The sequence below is a fragment of the Ursus maritimus genome, unplaced genomic scaffold, assembly GCF_017311325.1.
Source record: "Ursus maritimus isolate PB19 unplaced genomic scaffold, ASM1731132v1 scaffold_2, whole genome shotgun sequence".
In the NCBI taxonomy this organism is placed as follows: Eukaryota; Metazoa; Chordata; class Mammalia; order Carnivora; family Ursidae; genus Ursus; species Ursus maritimus.
Genome location: NW_024424452.1, coordinates 64323288 through 64346084, shown reverse-complemented (window position 1 = coordinate 64346084; position 22797 = coordinate 64323288). Strand labels below are relative to the sequence as shown.

Sequence of the window (22797 nt, the reverse complement as noted above, 5' to 3'; positions counted from 1 at the left end):
ACTTTCAATCCCTTCCAATGTTAGAAATGCAAAATTGTATCTGATTTTAAGTTGTCCTTCTTTGATTAAGAGGATATATTTAATACAAAATTTGTTTCTTTGCTAATAAAAGTAATATATACTTACTGTAAAAACTTCAAAGAGTACAATTATAAAGACAATAAAAATCACCTATAATCTCATCATTTGGAGATAATTGTTAGCGTTTCCTGATGATCACTTTGAAATGGTTATTGACTATTTGTACTATGTGTGCTTGTGCATAAATTATCTGTTCACAGTCTTTGCCCATTTTTCTTGGGGAATTATTATTTTTTAATTGAACTGCCAAAACTATTAAAGAGTATTAACCCATTGCCATATTTAGTATATATTTATATAAATTCAGTTCAGTTTACTTACTTTTATTTTTTAAGATTTATTTATTTATTTTAGAGAGAGAGAGAGAGCGTGTGAGTGGGGGGAGGGGCAGAGGGAGAGAGAGAATCCTCAGGCAGACGCCTTGCTGAGCATGGAGCCTTATGTGGGGCTCGATACCAGGACCGTGAGATCATCACCTGAGCCAAAATTAAGGTTCAGACACAAAGGACTGAGCCACCCAGGCACCCCTCCAGTTTGTTACTTACTTTTAAAATGTTATCTTTTGATGTCCAGAACTTTTGATTTTGTCAAATCTATCCAATTTTTTCTTTGAACTCTGCATTCATTGCTCTTTTTGTGATTTAATTTTTTCATTTAATTTGCACAGTTTAATTCATTCAAGTAGTTATAGATTTGAATTGTCAATAGCACTTACAATTGGAATTTCAATGGCTAATGTTCCCATCTCTCTTCCCAATTACACTGGAAGTTCCTTGAGGTGAGAAGTGTTTCTCGTTCGGCTTTGTATTTCAGATCTCTACCGTGGGGTCTGGTATGTTGTGTTCACTACATAAATACTTGAACACTGTCCATATTAGAAAAATTGAACTGCTCATGTAATACCCTTACCTTTTAAAGTTCTTTGAGTCTAAGACTTGGCTTTGTAATTTTTTTTTGGATTTTGCCTGCTTTAGTCCAAAGTCATCACTGTTTACTGTGAATTTGTTCACAAAACCACCGTCATCCCCCAAGAGGATGTCATCCCTGCAGAGCTGGTCGGGCAGAGACACTACACACACGCAAAGAAGGCAGTGATCCATCGGCTTTATGACAAAATAGTTTTCCTAGAAACAGAAGAATGCCTTTAGCAAGTTATGACACTGTTCTAAATATCTAATATTAAATATTGCCCTACTATTTGATAAAAGTTTTACTTTCTGATATTTTTAATTTTAGATATTCCCACCATGTTAAAGAAACTTGAAAAAAAGGCTAACCAAGTAAAAGTTAATGCACATTCACTGTGAGCCCAACATTGTGCTTTTGAGTCCTTTGTGGGGAAAAAGGTGAGGGACCTCTCAGAAAAATGAGATTTTCTGTTGTGTTACTATGCACGTCCTTCTCTTGGATTTGTAAGGCAATATTAATGGAAAGCATAAAAAGGTTCAGGCGTTATAAGACCATTGACATAAAACTGTATGGTAAACAGGAAAATCAAGCATTAACACCCCAATTACGTCACAAGAAGTTATCAGGAAAAACATATCCTAACAACCAAGCTGATCCAGAAATATTCCGCAAGCATCTGTCAAGCCGACTCTGGGCTATTGGGCTGGCTTCACTAAGCTAGACAGCCAGTACTCTCTCAGAACTCAGTCTTTACCTAAGATAGAAGAAAAAAATATTTAAAAAAAATTTTTTTGTTCTGTTTCCTTTAGAGTGAGTGAGACTTGAACATATTTAGAGCTTCATTCAGTCATTCAACCAATATTTATTGAGCACTTATGATGTGCCAAGAACGATTCTAGGCATGGGCCATATGGTGATGAAGAAGACTAGTTTCTGACTTTGTGAAACTACCATTCCAGGGCAGGAACACAGGTATAAAAAAAAGCAGACCATTGCAGATCTTGGGAAGGGGACTGAGGAAAGAAACAAGGGTGCTATGATAAAGAGCGACTGGAGAGGTCACTGTAGGTCTCATGGGCTGGGAAGGTGACCTTTGATCTGGCACAGGAACTGGTCCCCAGAAAGATTCAGAGGCGGTTGAAACGAGGAGCCCATAAGGAGAGATAAATGTCAACAAGATACAAAGGGAAGAGCCTTGTTCTGCACGAGGCACGCGGGAATGGGAGTGTCGGATGCAAGGATATTTTGCCTCCAGAGAGAGGAAGGAAGTAGGGTGTCCTCACTGAAGTTGTAAGTGGGAGAGCTGGCCTTTGGAGGAGGACAAGCCTCATAAAATCAAATTTCTCAGGAAAATAGGGGCAAGTCCATCTGCTGAGGGGGAGCGAGCCTGAGGACAATAATGGCCTTTTGGAATATTGCCAGGGATGGGAAAGCGACTTGGCAGGGCGAGAGAGGTTGACGGAAGCAGTGAATCCTCAGATGAGTCTGCGGACCCTGAATCTTTAGTGATACTGAACAGTGGTGGCTTCGTGTTTTCTCCAGGAGGGCTGAGCCACCGTGAAGGTCAGAGACAGGCTGTCACATCTCACCAGGACTCGAGTTTCGAGTTTCAAAGGATTTAAGAGAATGGAGGGTGGGGTGGCTTCAGCCCAGAGGACCGGCCTGGTGGTGCAGGCAGGAAGGCAAAGAGGGGAGAGGAAGGGGACAGAGAGGGGAAGAGGATGTTCTCAAGGAACTGGAGGCTTCCGTGGGACTGAAAAGAGTGAAAACTGGAGAGAGCTGGACAGGGAAGACGTTGCAATCCAACTGCAGACCGTGAGACAGTAACACATCACATAATAAAGGGCGTGAGGCAACAATCCACTCTCCTGGAAGTCATCCTGGCATCACTAGCTGGTTACAACAATGGGGACAGGAATGAGAAGTGAGCCTGGGGACAAGTAGGGCGAGGAGGAAGGCTAATTAGATCTTAATCCTCCTTATCCTTCAAAGTCAGCCACTTCCTGAGGGCATTTTTACAATCGTGCCTCTCCCTGAACTTCTATTGCCCTGGTTTTCCTTTTTTTACTTTATAAGTTTGCTGTACCATTATATTACATATTATGTTTTATCATGAGATCCTTCAAGACTAAGTTTTGTTTGAGTGCAGGGAACGTGTTCATTACTTCTATATGTCTGCAAATGCTCAATAAATATTGTGAATTACTTAAGTGGTAACATCTCAGCCACTGAAGGAGTAACATTGGCATCTGCCCCATTAGATATTTGGCCAGGATTAGTCATCTGATTTTTAGTAATTTTCTTACCAAATGAAGCTGAACTGGAGAGAAAGGCTTTGAACTTGATAACATGAGCATAATCAAAAAGCTAATACCTGGATTCAGAGAAGGGAATGAAAGTAGGAAGGAATTATCTTTTCTCTCTCTCAAAAACAAAACAAAACAAGTATCAACAAATTAAATATGCACTAAATGGAAAGAATGTTCCTTTTTAATTAGACTCACAGAATATTAATGCTGAACTTGTTTAATGAACTTGACTCACTAAAGCCCCTATTTTATATATGAGGAACTGACATTGAGTACAGGAAGTGGATTGCTCTCATCCTACCAGGATGGAAAAGGCCACCTCAGTACTTGGAGTATTTCTCTTGGTACAGTACCTGGCCACTGCCTTGCGCTTTATAATCCCAGACAATGATGGTCCTTTCTGTAGTGGCAACGATTCTTTTCAGCTGTGAGAGGTAATCACATCCTGTGATCCAGGAGGTGTCCTGAGGGAAAAATACAGAATTGGGAGAGGTGGGAGTAACATGTTTTGGTCTATCCCACGGTGATGGTTACTAAAGAGCAGACCAGTTACATTAAAAGCCTCACTTTGCAACCTACCCCCCCCCCCAACTTGCAGGGGAGCCTTGCAATGTCTCTTCTTTGATGCCTGGAGGAGAGGCTCTCATCTTTCACCCTTTGACTCTTAGCTTGAGTTTCTCAGCATCGCTGGCTGGAGAATGATGAGCTCATGCCTGAGGCAGCTCCCCGGAATCTCAGAGCCACCAGCAGAGCGGGCATCTACCTGCACTCTTCGGTTTCGTGAGAACATCTCTTCATGGGGACGTGGCGAGGCTAGATCAAGTCAGTTCTTTGGCCCGGTCCCCATGCATAAAAGTTTTAGCTAGAAAAGACCTTACTGATCATCTGGTCAATAACCAAATTGAGCCCAATGAGTTTGTTGCGTTTCCTGAAGTCATCAAGTTGCCATGGGTAGGGTCTGTCACACCGACACCCGACGAAGAACAGCCGTTCCCATTTAGGAGTGCCCACTGCGCCAGGCACACCTCTGCATGCATTTCAGACTACGTTAGGATTTTTAACATTTGTTTCAGCCTTAGAAGCAAAGGCTGGGAGGCTTAGAGAGAAGGCCGACTCCTCTGCCAGGTGGCCTGGTGCCCTCCTGCGTGGTTCAGGGCATTCAGTGCCTGTAAGCAGGTGAAAACGTAAGCATGTCCCCATCTCTCACAAAGCCACAGTGGAGCTCCGGAAGCAACTTATCATAGTTCCACTGCTGCAAGCTCGCTTCTCCAATCAGTGATACACATTTAATAATTTACAAAATTGGACTCAAATATTTTACGCAATTTTCAAGTTTACAATAAAATGTTTTCAACTTATTTCCCTTGGCCACTTCCTTGTTGTTCTCACACCTTGAATTGTGTCCGTTTTTTTCACTCCTCAATAGTGGGTGCTCGGGAAAACTTCAGTGAGACTTTTAACTGGAAGCTTCCAGGGAGTAACGTCTCCAAGCAGCTCTCTGAAATAAATTTAACTTCAGCAAGCAAGGTGAGGGTCCTCCGCTGTTACTCAAGGTATGGCTTTGATCTTAGTCAGTAGACTTACAATATGAAAACATCTTATTCTTCGAGCCTAGTCGACACTGCACTGAGACTGTGACTAGTGAGGGAGGAACCATCACCAGAGTCCCAAATCGGACGTCACTAAGAGTTTGTGAAATGTACTTACCATAACATTGGTGCTGGCCTGGACTCTCATCTACAGACAAAGGAAGAGAATAATGAAAGCCAGTTGGCATTACAATTAAAATTGAGGTTGGCTCTAAAAAGAACACATATCTCCACGGTTTAATCTCACTTGTCATTTCTACCTTTCGTGCGTTTTCTCCGTTTCTCCTTTCCCTCGAAAACCTGGCTCTGCGGAATGACTCATTGCTGGCTTTGGATACCGTTGGTGCGTCTGGCCAGTGTCTAAGCCTGGTGACTGCGCTCTTAGAGTTTTACACCGTAAGCATGATTCTTCCCTGTTTGCAAACTGCCTCACATTCTTTAGTTATTCAGAGCAACAGAGGATATCAAAAAGTGGGAATGCAAAATAATACTAACAGCAATGGCAAGAATAGTCCAAAAGGATGCTAACTAGGTCAATATGAACACAGCTTGATGTGGGGGAGAAAACCAGTTTCATTTGAAAGTTATCTCTCAGGTTCCTGAAAGACGTGGGAACGCTGCCTCCAGTGGGCTTCGTCTCTTACTGGCTAAGTATCTCCAGCGTGAATCTCAGGTGGATAGTGTGCTGGTTAAGAGGCATACATTTACTCCGTGCAGAGCTGTCAGGACCCGAGCAGCCTATTCTCCCCTAACGGCATATACTAACTGCTTCCAAGGTTAAGGTAAGTATTTGAGGTTTATTCATGACCTGGTTTCTTTTGCATGGTCATGTGATCTTGGGAGAAGTACAGAAAATGGCTGCCTAGAAGGAATATATTCTGTGAAAAGAGGGAAAAGTAAATTAGATCACTACAACTGTTAGTAATGGTCCTCTCAGACTGTCCTTCATCCGAAGAGTTCAAAGATGCTTTTCAACCAGGGACTTTTTTCCAGATGGGAAAAATTCAGTGCCCTCAGGAAGTTGGTGAGCAGAGAACAAAACTCCTGTGGTTTTCCTCTCCTATTTCTCTACTTCCATCCTTAGTGGAAAGCACATGTTTAAATTTCTTTTATCATCTTTAAAAGTTACATAATCCTTATGGATGTCTTCTGAATTTTGAAAATCTAGCCTTCCTTTGCAAGAATTTTTATTAATGACATTTACTGTCTCTATCACCAAGCCCTCTTGAGAGCACCGTGAAAATCCTTAACTGTGTTTATTCTGCTTTACATAGAGCCTAAATTATGGATTAACCTATTATATTATATTTATATTATATATTATATTTATATTATATAAAATATTATAAGATATTTTGTGTTGTTAGTGACTACCCTCTAATAAATTTTTCCTGTGACCCACCTTACCGATTATTTTTTCACAGAACGCGTCATCCTAGTTCTAAGACACACACCATTCAAAATGCTATTTGTTCCTGGTGAATCAAATCTTCAATAATTTTCAAGCAATTTTTCTCTCCAATTGCATGGTTTTTGTAAGAAACAGATGTTTGTGTATTTGTGAGCATACACGTGTGCTTGCATCTAAGCACGTGTGAATGAGCGTGTGTATGCATGTGAGAGAGATGTCTCTGGAAATATGAAAATGCCACCTCACTTATTGCACATGATCCTGAACTAGTTCGTTATGAGGACCATTATTTTTCTTCTCATGCTCTTCTTTACGTTCCAGCCTAGTTCATTTTTGAGGAAATAAAGGTAAGGAAATTAGAAGGGAAATGAAGCACCAAGGAGAAAAGAGGAGGAAAGTTTTCATGTCTCTAGGAGGTGATCCAGTTTTGTTTTCACACCATTTGTCCCTAATTGCAACTACCGACGTCTCCCGAGTACTTACTGCGATGCTAACTGAGCACTTTGTGCGTTCACCCAAACAGCACAACTGCCTCCGTTCTGAATGAGAGGAGCCAGGGCACGGACGGGAATAGGTAACACGCACCGCTGGCACGTGTCCGAGCTGGGCAGGGATGCCAGGCTCCACGTCCACACCAGGAACCTTCCACCGCCCTCCTCGGGGCACAGGCCGCTTGCTCCTCTGACAGAACCCAGCTGCTCTGGTCCCTGAAGGGCTAAACATTACTGTTGACATTGTAATCATGTGATGACTGTTTTAAACAGCGGTTACCTGCAGAAAGCTTGTCTCTAGTTGGAAATGAACTAGTAATTGGAATTTTTTGCTTTGATATTCACTTTTATTTTCACAGCGAAGTACCGTGTGGTCTATATCATACATTCCAATAAAATCGCTCATCGTTTGGAAGTGGAAGCCCAGAACTTACAGATTCAGAACGAAGGGACAATAACAGTAATGCCCACGTGCACATGGGAACTTATCGTTCATTCGGTGCTTCTACGTTCATCGTGTTGTTGACCTTCACCACAGCCCTCAGAGGGACGGAGGACCAGTTCTGGTGTCCTCATTCCAATAATGTGAAAAGAGGCATGACAACATGTAAGTTGGCTCACTGAGCTCCCTACTTAACAGCATGGCTAGTAAAATAGAGGAGCCAGAATGTGAACCGCCCTTAAACTCCAAGTCCAAGGTTCTTGGTGGGACCGTCTACACTTGTTAGGATTATGACAGAATCACTTGGCTTGTGAGTCTTTCTGATTTTATCTGAGAAGTTATCCAGGATCATCCTTTAATTATGCTGATGCCACATGGCTCAGTAAGACTCGCTGAGGGCAGCTCAGTCGGTCAAGCTTCCAACTCTTGGTTTCAGCTCAGGACTTGATCTCAGGGTCATAGGATCGAGCCCTGTGTCGGGCTCTGTGCTGAGCGTGGAGTGTGCTTGAGATTCTCTCTCCCTCTCCCTCTGCCCCTCTCACTCATACTCTGTCACTCTCTAAAACAAATAAATAAATCTAAAAAAAAAAAAAAAGACTCCTGAGGAACACTGCCAAACGCAGTTACCAAAATCTCAAAAATCGCTCCAGGGCTCAGCAATCCTCTCATTTTAGCAACTTCTGGCTTTATTTTTTGGAATAACTCTGAAATATGTTTATGTTTTCTGTTGCACCTATAAATATGCATAATCCATAGGCCAAAGAGAAGAAGGAAGAATGAAAGAACGAATGAGCAATTGAACGAAAGGAAGAAGGGAGAAGGGAAGAGAGAGGAATCCAAGCTGTCAAATTACCTGGCTATTAAAGACTGTTATTAATCCTTTCTGAGAAGCTGTTATTAGTAAATCCAACTGAGGGATCTTGACGATGCATTTAATCACATCCCGTCTTCTACTCCCTGTCAACAACATAATATTCATTTCAACTCCCAGCAGTAAAGATCCTAAAACTCATCTGTTAGGTTTGTTTTTAAAAGAAAAGAGTAAGCAAACTTTTTGCTTAAAAAGTAGAGTAGAATAAAACCATAAAAACCCACAACTGTTGATTTTTTTAGCAATAATTTTTTATTTAAATTCAACTAGCCTACAGCACATCATTAGTTTCAGATGTAGAGTTCGATAATTCTTCACTTGCATATAACACCCAGTACTCATCACATCATGTGCTCTCCTTAACACCCATCACTCAGTTACCCCACCCCCTCACCCGCTTTCCTTCCAGCAACCCTCAGTTTGTTTCCTAGAGTTAAGAGTCTCTCATGGTTTGTCTCCCTCTTTGAGTTTTTTCCATTGTTTTCTCTCCTTTCCCCCACGATCCTCTGTGCTATTTCTTATATTCCACATATGTGTGAAACCATATGGTAATTGCCTTTCTCTGACTGACTTATTTCACTCAGCATAATCTCCTCCAGTTCCATCCATGTCAATGTAAATAGTAAGCATTCATCCTTTCTGATGGCTGAGTAATATTCCATTGTATATATACATCGCATCTTCTTTATTGATTCATCTGTTGATGGACATCTCATCGCTTTTTAATTATCCCCAGAGACAGTAATCTGAATCTATGACACTTTCCAACTCGATGTGGTGCGTGAATTCCTAGAGAAAATGTATATACACTCATGCTCCTGCCACATATTTTGCAGAGAACATGTATTCCAAACATCTTTTAGAATCATTTCATTCTGAGATTTCCGCATCTCAGGAATCCTCTCTTCAAACTGTCACTGACATGATTTACACAGAATAAAAGCCTCATATGATCTCAGACTTTCAGGCATAAAAGAATAAAATGACCTTAATACTGTTATTAAGGATTTGCTTTTGTTCTTTCTGTGTGCGTTTTGAAAAAACCATTAGACACCTTCATGTTTTTTTGCCTATGTCCTGAATTGATAAAACCACATCTATGGGACCCCTTTCCAGCATGAGTAGTTTTTATAATTACAAACTCTTAGGAAAAGCAAGTGAATGGATCTCATACTCCAGTGCTATCAGCGTAATCCATGCATTCTCAACAGACAAAATATGGTCCTCAAGGGGGTGCAGATTGGTTCTTGGGGGGATATAAATGAGTCTTGCTCTTTTTCTGTATTAAGTACAGATACACAAACTTACATAAACAGATACACAGCATATCTGACATATTAAAATGTCATGGAGTGGGGGAGGGGTAAAGGGGGCATACAATTAGGTAAAAAATGTCTAAAAGACTCCTTAGGGACCCCTATAATGAAAAAAATATGAAAATAATATAATGAAAAACTAATGAAAAGAAGGTCAAATACACTATCCTGTTCCATGCTACCGCCATTCTCTCTGTTTGTGCTCCCCCAACCTTGGGCTGTTTTCAACACGGCAGCGGTAATGAACATTCAACGAGTAGCTCAGATCATACCTCCCCTCTGTGCAGGTTTCTTGCCCTCTTCGTTTTTCCCACCCCCAGGCCCACACACCTGACCCCACACCTGCCTTCTCTTCCTGGGCTCCCCCACCCCATCACCGCCTCCATTCCAGGTGTCTCAGTCCCTGCTCAGGGTAGTCTCCCCCACCACCCTCTTCAAATTCCAACACCATGCTCCCATCTCCAAACCAACTTCTCCCCACGCTCCTGCTTTACTCTTCTCCACAACCTCCTTACTTCATTCTTTCTCTATAGCACTATTACCATCTGGCACTTTGTATATTTTACTTTGATTTTTTATGTCCGTCTCTCCCCATCAGAATGTAAATTTCAGGAGCTCAGGAATTTATGATCTTTTGTTCACTGTTGTGTCCCAACACTTAGAAAGGTACCTGACCCACATAGCAGAACTTCGCAAATACTGGTTGAGTGAATAATGAACTACAGAACACAACTGTCATTGAGAGAAATGCTTTCAAAGTTCTAACTTAGGATGCCAGCAACAGGTCTCCCCTGCCCACTGGCCCTCCCCTCCCCGGGTAAGAGGTGGTGGCAGCAGGGACAGCCCCCTAACTTCTATTCTTTCATGATCATTTCCATGGCTTGAGGATGGGCTCTGGTGAGGGTGGGCTTGGTTCACAAATGACTGAAGTAAGTTTAGGTGCTTTTTTAAGGAACACCAGATCCTATCTGCACTACATGCTTCATCTCAGAATCTGGGATGAAATGGAGGACAAGGGCAGATTCTGGGGTTCGCCTTTCCTCCTCCTGGACTTCTTCCTTGGGGGGGAAGAAAGGAAACCAGAAATATCAACAGTGGAGAGAGATGGGTCCCAGGCTCAAATCTAAAAAAAAAAAATGCCGTATGTTCTTGAGACTTCGTGAACTGAGATGACCCCCCCACCTCTGTGATTGGCCCAAGTTCACAGTTTTAGAGATATAGGGATAAACTTCCACATGATAATCAAGGGAAGAGTGTGAAGGAGTTCCAATTACTAAAAACTTGAAAATTTCATTTTAAGAAAATTTTAAAAGAAATGTGCTTCCATTTGGTGCATGGACATGCAGTATTGAGATGACGTTGTACAGAGCTGTAACTCAAGATCTGAACCTTCTCAGAAAAATGTGAATTTTTTCCCCCTCGTAATCCTTATATAGTGTCCTTCAGAGAAACGATTATATTTCAAACTCAACTGCAGGTATAATTTCTGTTTTAGTCTCCCAATTTTTTTGAGAAAATGTTAAAGCCCATATTAATTTGGAAAGAATTAAAAATATCACCTGAAATTACAATTCGCTGTTTTCTGGAAACAAGGAAAACCAAATTTTCTTCATCCATATGCGTAGCTGGAGAATCTTCTTCAGAGGAGAGGTATCCAAAGATCTAAAATGCCAAACAACACACGCATAAACATTTACAATATCTCAAAATTGACTGTAAAGTAACAGATTTGATGTTGGTTGAATTTCAAGTTTAATTTGGATGAATGGTCAACGCCTTGCTTTCTAAATGCCAGGGTGTTGCCCATAGCAAGAGAGGGCAGTTAACGATGTTCAACATATCACAGTATGATATGGTGCACCTCCCATGGTGCAGGACTGTTGCACAGTTGCTGATTCTTCCTTCTGATGGATGACTTGGTGCACCAGGCTGGTGTCTTTGCTCAGACTGGTAGTTATTTTAGGAGCTACATGTGCTTAGAAATCAAATCAGCCTTCATCAGACAGGGTCCCCACTGAGAACCTTGACACTGAATTTGGCCACTCTCAGATGGCCATTCCTACCCATTTTCCATAAATCTTCTTGGACAAGTTTTTTCATGCCTACTAAGGGGAGTTTTGGCATTTAACCGTTCTAAATGCTACTCTCCAGGCATTGCATGAAAATAAATTACTATGAAAGAATCCCAAGGAGGAAAAGTATTCTTCATTTGTAGATAAACTGTCAAATTCTGTAACTCCAAGGAATTTGAAAAACAAGATAGCTGTTCTTCAATTGCCTTATGAATAAGCAGGAGTAAAATTCTCATAAATTAATGACACAATTATTTCTCATCCAGTTGAGACGAGTTAGTGCTTGTCGGTAAATGAATGAATGAACTGTGGAGAATGTCTGAGACATTAATGTATGTACAAACCACTGGGAATCCTTTTAAAGTGCAGATTCTGATTTAGTTGGTCTGGGGTGGGGCCAGAGAGCCTGTATTTCTAATAAGCTCCTCATGAGGGACCACACTTTTGGTATAAAAGACCTAGAGACCGAGTCCATTAAAATTAATCAAAACCAGCCATATATTAGCTTTTGTAAACAACATTTGCTTATTTTGATGCTAGGTGACGGTTTAGCATCTTATGTCCCTTCATCAGCTGCTTCACAAAGGGTGCTACTTCCACCTTTACTTTCCCCCACGTCTAGACCTCCCAACACACAATGACTGCCCTAATCCTTTCCTACAATGAGGCACATTTCACTGTGAGAAGATCAAGATCATCTAGACATTGTCTCTCGTGTTTTCCCTTCTTCCCACCAGCAAAATCAGCATCCAGTAAGAGCTCAAATAATTTCTTTATCTTTTCAGAAATCACTGCTCATTTTCCATGTGTACAAGACCTGTGGATCTAGCATCTAGTGCCCTGGGAAGGACTGAGAAAAGAGAAGGAAGATGGCTTCCAGGGGACCTATGTTGCAATGGACAGGAATCTTACGTCACCGTGGTTTCCTCATCTGCACGTATTGGTGTAATAGCCAGTTAACAGTCATGTATTGATCTGCAACTTAATTTTTTTTTTTTTAAGTAGGCTCTCTGGAGCTCAACATGGGGCTCAAACTCATGACCCTGAGATCAAGACCTGAGCTGAGATCAAGAGTCGGACGCTAAACCGGCTGAGCTCCCCACCTAAGCTCATTCAGGTTGCTGGCCTGAGGTCGCTGGCCTGAGGTCCCCGTTTCCTGCTGGCTGTGCCCTGGGGCTGCACTTAGCCCCCAAAGGCCTCTCTTCAGTCCCAGGACAGGACCCTCTGTCTCACACTAGCAATGGCCCTTCAAATATCACACTGGCCCGAGGCAGATAATTCAGGATCATCTCTCTATTTTAATTCAACTGATTAGTAACATTAATTGCATCTGCAAAATCCCTTGTAGCAGTACTAAATTAGTGTGTGATTGAATCATCAGGGCACGGGAGTCTCGGAGGGGGGCACCTTGAGAATTCTGCTTATCATATCCTCATTTTTAAAATGCAGTTCAGTATGATTTACATTACTTGTGCAAAATACAACAAAAATGTGGCAAATACTTGCAACCAATTTAACTCCAGACAATAGGGCGAGATAATAATGTGAAATGATGATTTTAATGATGATTAGCTCTGTGTTAATGAATTCCAGTGTTCCTCAGGGCTGGAGAACTGCACACCATATGTGTTGTCACCTAATTTGAAATAACATTCTAGATGTTTACAATACCTATATTTTAAGAGCAGTTTACAGACAGTTATTCAACTCAATTTGCAATTTGGGGGGTAATTCTTACAGACACAGTGACAGCATAACTGTTAAATGTCTGAGAACAGATGTGGGAGGCTGTCCCTTGAGAGGCCTTTGGTGCTTTCGACTAGCGCTTGGGTCCAAAGCCAGGTTCTATGCCTACTAGTCATATGGACCTTAGGCCCATTCTTTAATTTCTCTGAGCTTGAGTTTTCCCATCTGTAAAAAATAATTACCCCAACCTTATGCCTTGGTGTTAGAATCAAATGAGGAGATCATGATTAGATTACTTAGTAATTAGGAAGATAAGAAAGTACCTAGATGGCACCAAGTGCCAGGTAGGAACTCAATGGACGCCAATATCTGAGTAAATACAATTCTCAGTCTTATGAGCAACAGTACAGGGGCAGAGCTCAGATGTCCTCTTCACTAGTTCAGAGCTGTCCACTGGGCACCCCTGCTCCCCACCCAGAAAGCGCATCGTCCGTGCACTCTGTCCTACATGTGCTTTATGGTCACGTCTACAGGTACGGGCCATCCTGTAGGGCATCTGCTCTTACGGAAATGACAAATTTTGCTACTCTGATTTGTAATAACACAGTATTACACTGCTTCCTTTCCAAAGGAGGCTAAAAACTACAATTTCCCGAGGAAAAATTTGAGAGCCTTTATAGCAGATAAACTCCTGCAGAAGAGACAGCTAAACCTTTACATTTCGAAAGGAAATGTTTCAATCAAACAATGTTTCTAAAGAGCAGAAAGCAGAGAACATCTTTCCTATGATGAACTACAGCCTCAAGGATCTCAAATTTCTCGTTCAACAATCTGAATTTCAGATGAGCCGTTGTGCATGTGACGTGCCCGGAGTACTTTATAGCTAGTATTAATAATGCATTAGAGGATTAATTTTCTTTTAACCATGTTACTTAAAGGACTTGCTCCACGCTTTAAGTGATTCATTTATTTAACTACACTTTTTTCCCCTGATTACATAAGGAACATGCAGGACATTTGAAGAAAATAAAAAGCAGATAGAAGAAAATAGAAACCTGTATCCTACCTATTTTTTAACCTATGCTGGAGCATTTTAAAAATATTTTGGGGGGCACCTGGGTGGCTCAGGTGGGAAGCGTCTGCCTTTGGCTCAGGTCATGATTTCCGGGTCTTGGGATCGAGCCCTGCATTGGGCTCCCTGCTCAGTGAGGAGTCTGTCTCTCCCTCTCCCTCTCCCCCTGCTCATGTGCGCTCTCTCTCTGTCTCTCTCTGTCTCAAATGAATAAATAAAATCTTTTTAAAAATATTTTTGAAGTTAGCAGATACAGTTTTAGATTTATAACAATTCACTTAAAATCACTTTGGGGAGAATACAGTTACAGGCATCCCATATGGTGTTGTATGACTCTTTTAAAAATTAATTTGAGTATGTTCCTAGAAAAAAGTGTGGTTATGCACTGCCCACTGGAAATGGAGACTAACACTGCAGTGTAGGAAAAGTGGATTGTATCTGTATCAGAATTACCACTGACTCGTTTTATAAATTTAATACCATCACATTTCCTTGGATCTCTTTATATCTAATTCTTTCTCCTTATAAAATAAAAAGACAGGTCTAGGTGATGTTTCAGTTGAGTTATAAGGTTTCATTATTCTATAAATGCCTGTCCATTTTTCCAAGTGCATTTGAATCTGAAACCTAGAAAAAGAAAATGCACCTTTTTATGGCATTGCTACAACAGACATTTATATTCAGAATCAGTTTTGGGACGCCTGGGTGGCTCAGTCAGTTAAGCATCCAGGTTCAGCTCAGGTCATGACCCTGGCTTTCTGGGATCGAAGCCCGCACCAGGCTCCTTGCTCAGCAGAGAGCCTGCTTCTCCCTCTCCCTTTGCCCCTCCCCCGCTTATGTTTTTTGTCTCTCTCTCTCCCTCAAATAAATAAAATCTTTAAAAAGGAGAATCACTTTGGCACATTCATGTCTGACTTTAAAAGAACACACCCAGTTCTTCTCACCTGATAAGATTAACATTGGTTGATTGAAAAAAAAGAAAAAAGGCAATTCAGTGACACAAAGTTAGTCTCCCAGCACTGAATTTCCATCTTACAGATGAGGGATCTGAAGGCTAGAAAGGTCAGGTCACACCGCTTGGGACAGAAACGGCTCTTAGGTGCACTGGCACAGCTTATGAGGAAAATGACGCAACAACAGAAGGAGAAGCTTCCGGCAATAGCTTCTCAAACCTCGTTTTCCATCATGTCCACACAGTGCGCGGAGGCCGCTCACGAGTGTTTCTACTAGGCTTGCGTGTAGTTTATGAGGAACTCAAGTGATATCACAGAACAATGTCTCATGACATTACTGCAGAGAACGAGAAAGTCTCAGCTCCAGGACCAAAACCAATTTTCTCTGTGGCTTCCGGTATGTCGATTAACCTTTCTGTGTTTCCTTTCCCTCATCTTTGTTATTGCACAACATTCCCCACCACAAGCTACGTGGGGAGGGGGGCTGTTGGGGAGATTAGGTGAGAACACAGGAAGTGTCTGAAAACAACAAACGTAAGATGATGATGACGTTCTAACTGGAAAGGGAAGGAGAAGGGGAGTAGATGCAGAAAAGAACGGGGCTCTAGGTCCTCACCCACACAATGAGACAATCGGGACCTTATTTACTTGTTCCTTCATCCATTAAGTTCAAGGACAAAGACGTGTTCTGTTGACTCACAACAAAACATTTGTAACATGACTGTCTCTTCAAAACAGAGAACGCTGTAAAATACATGGCAGCTAAATTCTCGGTTAGTGGCGCACAACGGCAGGTAAGGGGATTGGCCGTGTCTCGCTTGTTGGCACCATGGGACGTTTTTAGAGCTTTGGTTTTCTGAATCCAAGTGTGTAATGTAATACCAACAGACTTCTGTTATTTCTTGAAATGCATAAATTATTGGGTGTTGACATGAATCACTTGTTATACACTCATTTTCATATTTTTAGTGATCCAAAAATATTGCATTAGAAATTCAAGCACATGAACCGTTGAGCGTGTGAGAAATATTCATTAAAAAATTGAGAACAGTGAAGATACAGGATTCTCAAAATTATTGCTACTCCAAGTTCAGTGGCAGAGAACTCAAGTTATCAGTAGATGGGACAACACCCAAAGGATTTACACAGTGTGACTGAGCCCAGATCCTTGAAAAAACATGTTCATTTTGTACACCTACAAAATTTAGGAAAAAGACGGCCATTCCTGTATTCCTACAAAATTACTGACTGTCTTGTTGTTCATTTGATTTCTTAAACTCTTCTAATCTTTGGATGGTTAAGGGCTTTTGTGGATATATATGTCATATATAGCTGTCTTCTATGTTATCGAATCAGTGGGTTAAGAAAGACAAAACAGCCACGTTGCACTTCCAGTCTTGCGTTGAGACCCACGCCCTGGGACCCACGCTTGTACAGCAGCACCTCCAGTTGGGCTGCCTGTAGAGACGAGTATCTTCTATACCCCGCTCTGTGCAACACGATCGCCACTAGCCTCACTGGATACGGAACCTTGGAAATGCAGTCCGATTTGAGTTGAGGAGTCGAACTGCAGGATTCGACTTGTCAAAACTGTATTTAGGATTTCAGCACCTATATTCATGAGTAATACTGGCCTATAGTTCCCTGGTAGATTATCTTTGTTCGGTTCATGTTATTTCAGCCTCATAAAGGAGTTGGATAGCTTTCCAGCTTTTCCTAAGTTGTACAAAAATGTATATAATGCAGGAATTACGTATTCTTTAAAGGCTTAATAGGTTTTTTGTTTGCAATTTTTTCCAAAATTAATTATTTCTTTTATTTGGTTGGGTCTTGGGTGATTTGGGCTTCTATTATTGATTTCTAATTTTATTATATTGGAATTTATTGAAATGTCCTTTTTAAGGCTTATACATGCACAGGTTTTTGATGGCCCTATCTACACTTGAGAAGATGTGTCTTTCCCACATCTCGGGTTCAAAGTTCTATTTATACATATGTACCAGCTTGTTAAAAGTGATAGTCAAATTCTTTAAATCTTTGCTTTTCCTTTTGTCTACTATATCTACTGATTTTTGGGGAGCTAGGGGGCAGAGAGGCAGAGGGAGAGGGAGAATCTCAAGCAGGCTCCAGGCCGTGCAGAGCCCGACACGGGGTTTGATCTCACAACCCTGAGATCATGACCTGAGCCGAAATCAAAAGAGCCAGACACTAAACTGACTGAGCCACCCAGGTGCCCCTCTATCTACTGATTTTTGAGAAAGAGCCTGATAATTTTTAATATTACTTCAATCGCTTTATATGCATTTTTGTGATTTTTAAATTGTAAGTTACCTCAAATCCTTTTAGAATAGGAAGAATCTGGTTAATAAACAAACCTACAGAGTGTCGTCTTCTGTGAGTTTAAACAAAGATCAGAGGCATTTCTTTCTCCTTTTCCGTCGTCCGCAGATCACTTACCCAAACATGCTTCTCTATGTTCATCCAAGAACACCAGACAATGGGGAAGGGACACAAAACCACACAGACAGGGAAGTGACTCGGGAAATGGCAGAGAAGGTCAACCATGGTCTTTTCCTTCTATGATATTTGTATACATTGAAACTACTGAAAAGGAATACCACGTGGAGAGTGTAATGAAGGTACATAACATCTTGCTGGTTGTTAATGCATGTATAGTCCTTCCGTTTGGCAGGTCGGTCTAAAAGTACAAGCGTCACCCACTAATAATACAGTTAAATCTCCGTCTGTCTCACTCACGTGCAGTTAGGGGCGGGGGCCACGTCTTTATATTCCTACATACCACATACACACTGTGGGCTTAACCCCTGTGGGAATTAGACTTTGATTAAATTATTTATTCTGAACGAGGAGAAATAATACCTGGATTTCTACGATAAACATGAAAAGCGACTACCTCACACCAGTCTGTAGATGCATCGGGATTGTTGCAGAGTTTCCTGTAAAAGCATTTCACATCTTGATTCTTCACTTCTGGACCAAACAGTTCCTGCACGGCCGTGTAAAACTTGTCATAATCGATCACATCTGCATCGTAACAAAGTGCAAGGACATTGTGACCAAACTCCAAGGTCTCCGATGTTTGCTCAGCTCCTTTTCCTATCTTCTAATCTATTTCCTTATTTCAACCTATTAAAACCAGATTATGCTGCATTTTAAGGTTCTTTACATTAGAAAGATAACTAGGCCCCTGACTAAAACATTACTTAGAAGAAAATATTTTACTTTGGTCTGTAGTTCTTCTTCCACAGCTTACGCTTCAACTGTTTTAGGAGTTTTGTTCAGGAATGCAAACATAAGAAAGTGGATTATGTCTTTCGTATTGTGGAAGGTTTTACCCATCAGGAGTGTCTGCTAGAGCTCATCTCGGGTGGAAGAGAGAGGGGAGCGAAGAGCGGTTCTCGGTCAGTTCTGCGACAGGACGTGAACACGCACACACACACCATCCCGAATATTGATTTTGCCAAATTTGGTGATTCACTTGGGAGCTACTACTGAGTCTAAAGACAAGAAGGAGTTTGACACAAAAATGCATTGTGGATTTGCTATGTGTGAGAACCGAGCTAGACGCTGGGCTTAGGACTAAATAAACAAGTTCCCTCCCTCAGGGAGTTTACGTTCTAGTGGGAGAAACATAAAATCAACATGTAAACAAACAAAATATTTAGACTGTGACACGCACGACTAATTACTGGAGATAGACATTGGAGGAGTGGTTGTCTGTGTATAAGGGGACTCCCTGGGATGCTAGAATGTCCTTTGTCTGGGTCTGGCTGGTGGCTGCAGGTATGTTTACGCTGTCCACGTTTATCACGCTATACACTTAAGATTAGCGTGTTCTCAGGCTCTCCTGTATGTCATAACTTAGTAACAAAGTAAACGTATAAAAGTATAAAGTACAAAGGTACAGAGTGAACCTAAGTACTAGGAGGAAACCAGTAGCGCGCTGTGATAGAATTATCTATCTATCGATGGTGGTGGGCAGCGACGGACTTCAGGAAAGCCTCTCTAAGGACATGGGTAAAAAAGTTAAGCTAAGACCTGATAAGCAAAAAGGATTCAGCCATGTGTAAAGCTAGACAAGAGCATTTTAGGCAGAGGCCAGCAGACACAAAGACTCTGAGGCTGGACAGAGTTTGGAATGTTTTAGGAGGGTCAATGGGTATGGAGTATAGTGAGGTCAGGGAAAGAGCTGTCAGGTGAGATTATCAAGAAGGAGGGTCAGGCTGCCGTCAGCAGTTTGCATTTTATTCTCAGCATGCTGGTAAGGTATTGCCTTAACCTTTTCTCAAAGCACACTGTCTGCTGGGAGGAGGTAAGAGTGACAGCTGTGAACTCAGCAAAAGTGCATTAGTCCGGGTTTCAGATAGTGGGGGCTTGGCCGGAGCAATGCAGCCGATGTTCTCCACTTAATTACTAATAACAACCCCTCTCATTCTTGAAAATGCCCTCGATTGGATGACATGTGATATAGGCACTGAGAGGTAGCACTGGACATGGTGAGATACAGTTGGAAGGAGAACGGCAAAGACTTGTCATGGATTGGAAGCTGCAGCTGGCAGGGGGGGTGAGTGAAGGACAGGCGGGATTGCAGAGCAGTGGTTCTCCTCCAGGGGAGGCTTTGCCCTCCACCTCCCACAGGGCCATTGGCAACGTCGTCTGCAGACGGCTTTGATTGTTAGAACTAGGGATGGGATGCTGCAGTATCTAGTTGATAGAGGACGGAGACGCCCCCGACCATCCTACGATGCACCCCCACCCCACATTCACACACACGGAAGAAAGAATCATCCGGCCCTGAATGTCAGTAGAGCCCAAGTTGAGAAATCCTGTTCTAGAATGACGCTCAGGTTTCTGGTCTCAAAACTCAGCACATCCTGGTGCCATTTACCAAAACAGGGGCAACTGAGGAAGGACCACGATTTCTGGGGAAAATAAAGCATTCCCTCTTGGTCATATTAAATTTAAAATCCCTATGAGATATCCAAATGGATTAGCTGCTCTAAATTCACACCACTGTGAGTATAATGTGTCTCCATGTAAATGTGTCTCATTGTCAACGCGGCTAGATGAGGATGACGAAACTTTTCTTTCCTGGGGTGATTTTAATTCTATCAGGTCGTTGACAAGAAAATTAAAGAGCAATATTGCTCAGATGAATTCCTTGGATGAATTCCTTGACATCACTTTGGAGGTAGGCACTGTTACATTAAAAACATTCTCTCTAGATCTTAGCTTCTTGTCTATAGTGAGAAATAGACCCTATTTTCTAGTATTTATGAATGAATATGAATGTATGCCAGTATTAAGTCTGATGAAAGTTAAGATTGTATTTCTCCCTCTCAGTCTTTCAGATCAGTCCCTCTGTCATAGAAGGAAACTTAGCAGTAATTAGTTCTTATCAAATCTATACTATATATATAATAGATATATATCTACTATACATTATGCTGTAGTATAATACTCTATAAAATATATATTACTATATATCTATTAAAATATACTCTTTCTGCATCAATACATACATACATATATACACATATATACTATAGAGGAAGGATGTTTTTCATTGTGGCTTTGTGACTGCAAGCTCTAAGTGAAGCAAGATTAATCCATTTGCCTAGGAGACTTTTTTTTTTTTTTTGAAGTAGGCTTCACGCGCATTGAACTCATGACCCTGAGATCAAGACCTGAGCTGAGATCAAGAGTTGGCTGCTTAACCGACTGAGCCACCCAGGCACCCCTGCCAAGCACACATTTCATAAGACTTAAGACATAAGACTGGGCTAGCCCTAGGGTTACAAAGCCTTCAAAGCACTCACAGTGCAAGTGCTATGGAGAGAGGGGGCAGGAACACACGCATATATGTTGGTTTCAGCAGGTCAAGGGAAATTCTCAAGATGGTCAGAAAGTGCATTAATGGTGCTAAGAATGGCTTTGCTTGGGGAAAGTTTTTACAAAAAGGTGACATTTGATTTGGTCTTAAAGGATGAGCAGTTTACAGGGACAAAAAAAGAGAGGAAAGGCACTATACATTGGGGGAATGATACATGCAAAATCAGAGTTATTACGAGTATGAGGTGCTCGGCAATGCTGAAAAGTTCCTAGTAGGGTAGAAAGTTCATGGAGGGAAGTTCCAGGAGCTGTGACTGGAAAGGCAGATTGAGGCATGGCTGGGAATAGCCCCAAATGCCAAGTTCACCTACATGGACTTTAAGCCAGGGATGTGGTAGTTCAGAAAAAATGTTTAAGGAATAACTCCTGGCAAGAAGATGATTATATTGAATGGCTGTTGTAATAACCCAAGAGTAAGATTCCATGAAATAGTCAAAGGTTATAGCAAGATACGTAGTTTAGGAGACTAGGTGGGTGGCATTTGTGCTTTAAGACTGAGAGAGAACACAGGCAGAGCTCAAAAAAAAAAAAAAAGAGGCAAAGAAAGAATGAGAAAGGGGAAAACTAAGAGGTGTGATGAGAGACACAGAAGGAGACAGTTTCTGGAAGCAGAGGGGCGAGCTAATGAGTGAAAGAGCCAAGCAAGCTGGAAAATGAAAACGACTGATTGAATCTGGCAGCTGTATTAGGTGCTGGGTTACCTCGGAAGGAGCATTTTCAGCAAAGCGATGAGAGAAGCCAGACTTGAGTAGATTGAAAATTAAGTGGTGACGCTGTGGGGAAATTTAGTGGAGAAGCAAAGAAAGGCATACAGTGGCAGCTTACAGGGAAGAGAAAGTCAAGGTTAGGACGTTTGGGTATATTTTTAGTTTGAGAGGACAAAGCCAATGGAGAAGAGATTTTGAAGTTGTTGCAGCAAAGTGATAGCCTTGGACAGAAGGACGGATGGATGAATGACAGGTGCTGCTATGGGGAAACTCAGAAGTGGACGAAAGGGAGTTTGAGGGAATTCTTGTCTTTGGGTCTTGCTTTATCTTATGATGCTGGAAACCTGGCTGAGAGATGCTGAGATCCAGAGAGTATTCAACAAAAGTGGTAAGGGTTTGGAAAATCAATCGGTGAACAGGCTGACGGAGGCAAAATAAAAGTTCTGTCTAGTGGTTTAGAAAGCTCAGCCAGGTTCACACTCATCTGAAAAGTCCACCTCAAAGCTCTGAGTATTAGCTCTCACACACAGAGGTGGAGTGACTGGGGCAGATGATTCTCCTCTTCCTGCCATCCTTTAACAAATAAGATGGGTAATAGCAATAATAGTAATATTTGTCTATTAGAATTGCCAAGAGAATCAACTAAATTATATTAAGGTGATTTCCAAATTCTTTTTTTCAAAGGTGATTTATAAATTCTTAACCACTATTCAAATAATACCAGCTTGTGTCTGACCACCCAAAGTCAACAACTGCACTCATTTGTGGCTGTACAGCCTGGCACGTTAAGAGGCTGGCTATGCCGACCCCTTTGCAGTTATATGGGCTCTACCCTTTTCTTTGTGACAACAGGCTTTGTTCCATTAGTCTTTTACTCTGCTGGTAAGCCTTATTTGTCACTGCTGTCCTCAATGTCATCCACAATGCCCTGAAGCTGTCCCCTGGAGCCCTGACCATGGTGGTGTACTTTCCATT

At 41.7% G+C, this 22797-nt stretch overlaps 1 protein-coding gene across 1 annotated transcript in view; it reads right to left on the bottom strand.

Annotated features, from left to right (window-relative positions):
• Positions 1-22797, bottom strand: part of WDR64 (WD repeat domain 64) — a 122532-nt gene that overhangs the window by 91879 nt on the left and 7856 nt on the right. The window contains exons 3-8 of the mRNA XM_040636058.1: positions 18117-18247; positions 10979-11081; positions 8086-8189; positions 5007-5036; positions 3653-3763; positions 991-1205 (exon numbers count right to left, since the gene is read on the bottom strand). Of these exons, the coding sequence (XP_040491992.1) occupies positions 991-1205; positions 3653-3763; positions 5007-5036; positions 8086-8189; positions 10979-11081; positions 18117-18247 (694 nt within the window). The remainder of the gene's footprint in view (positions 1-990; positions 1206-3652; positions 3764-5006; positions 5037-8085; positions 8190-10978; positions 11082-18116; positions 18248-22797) is intronic.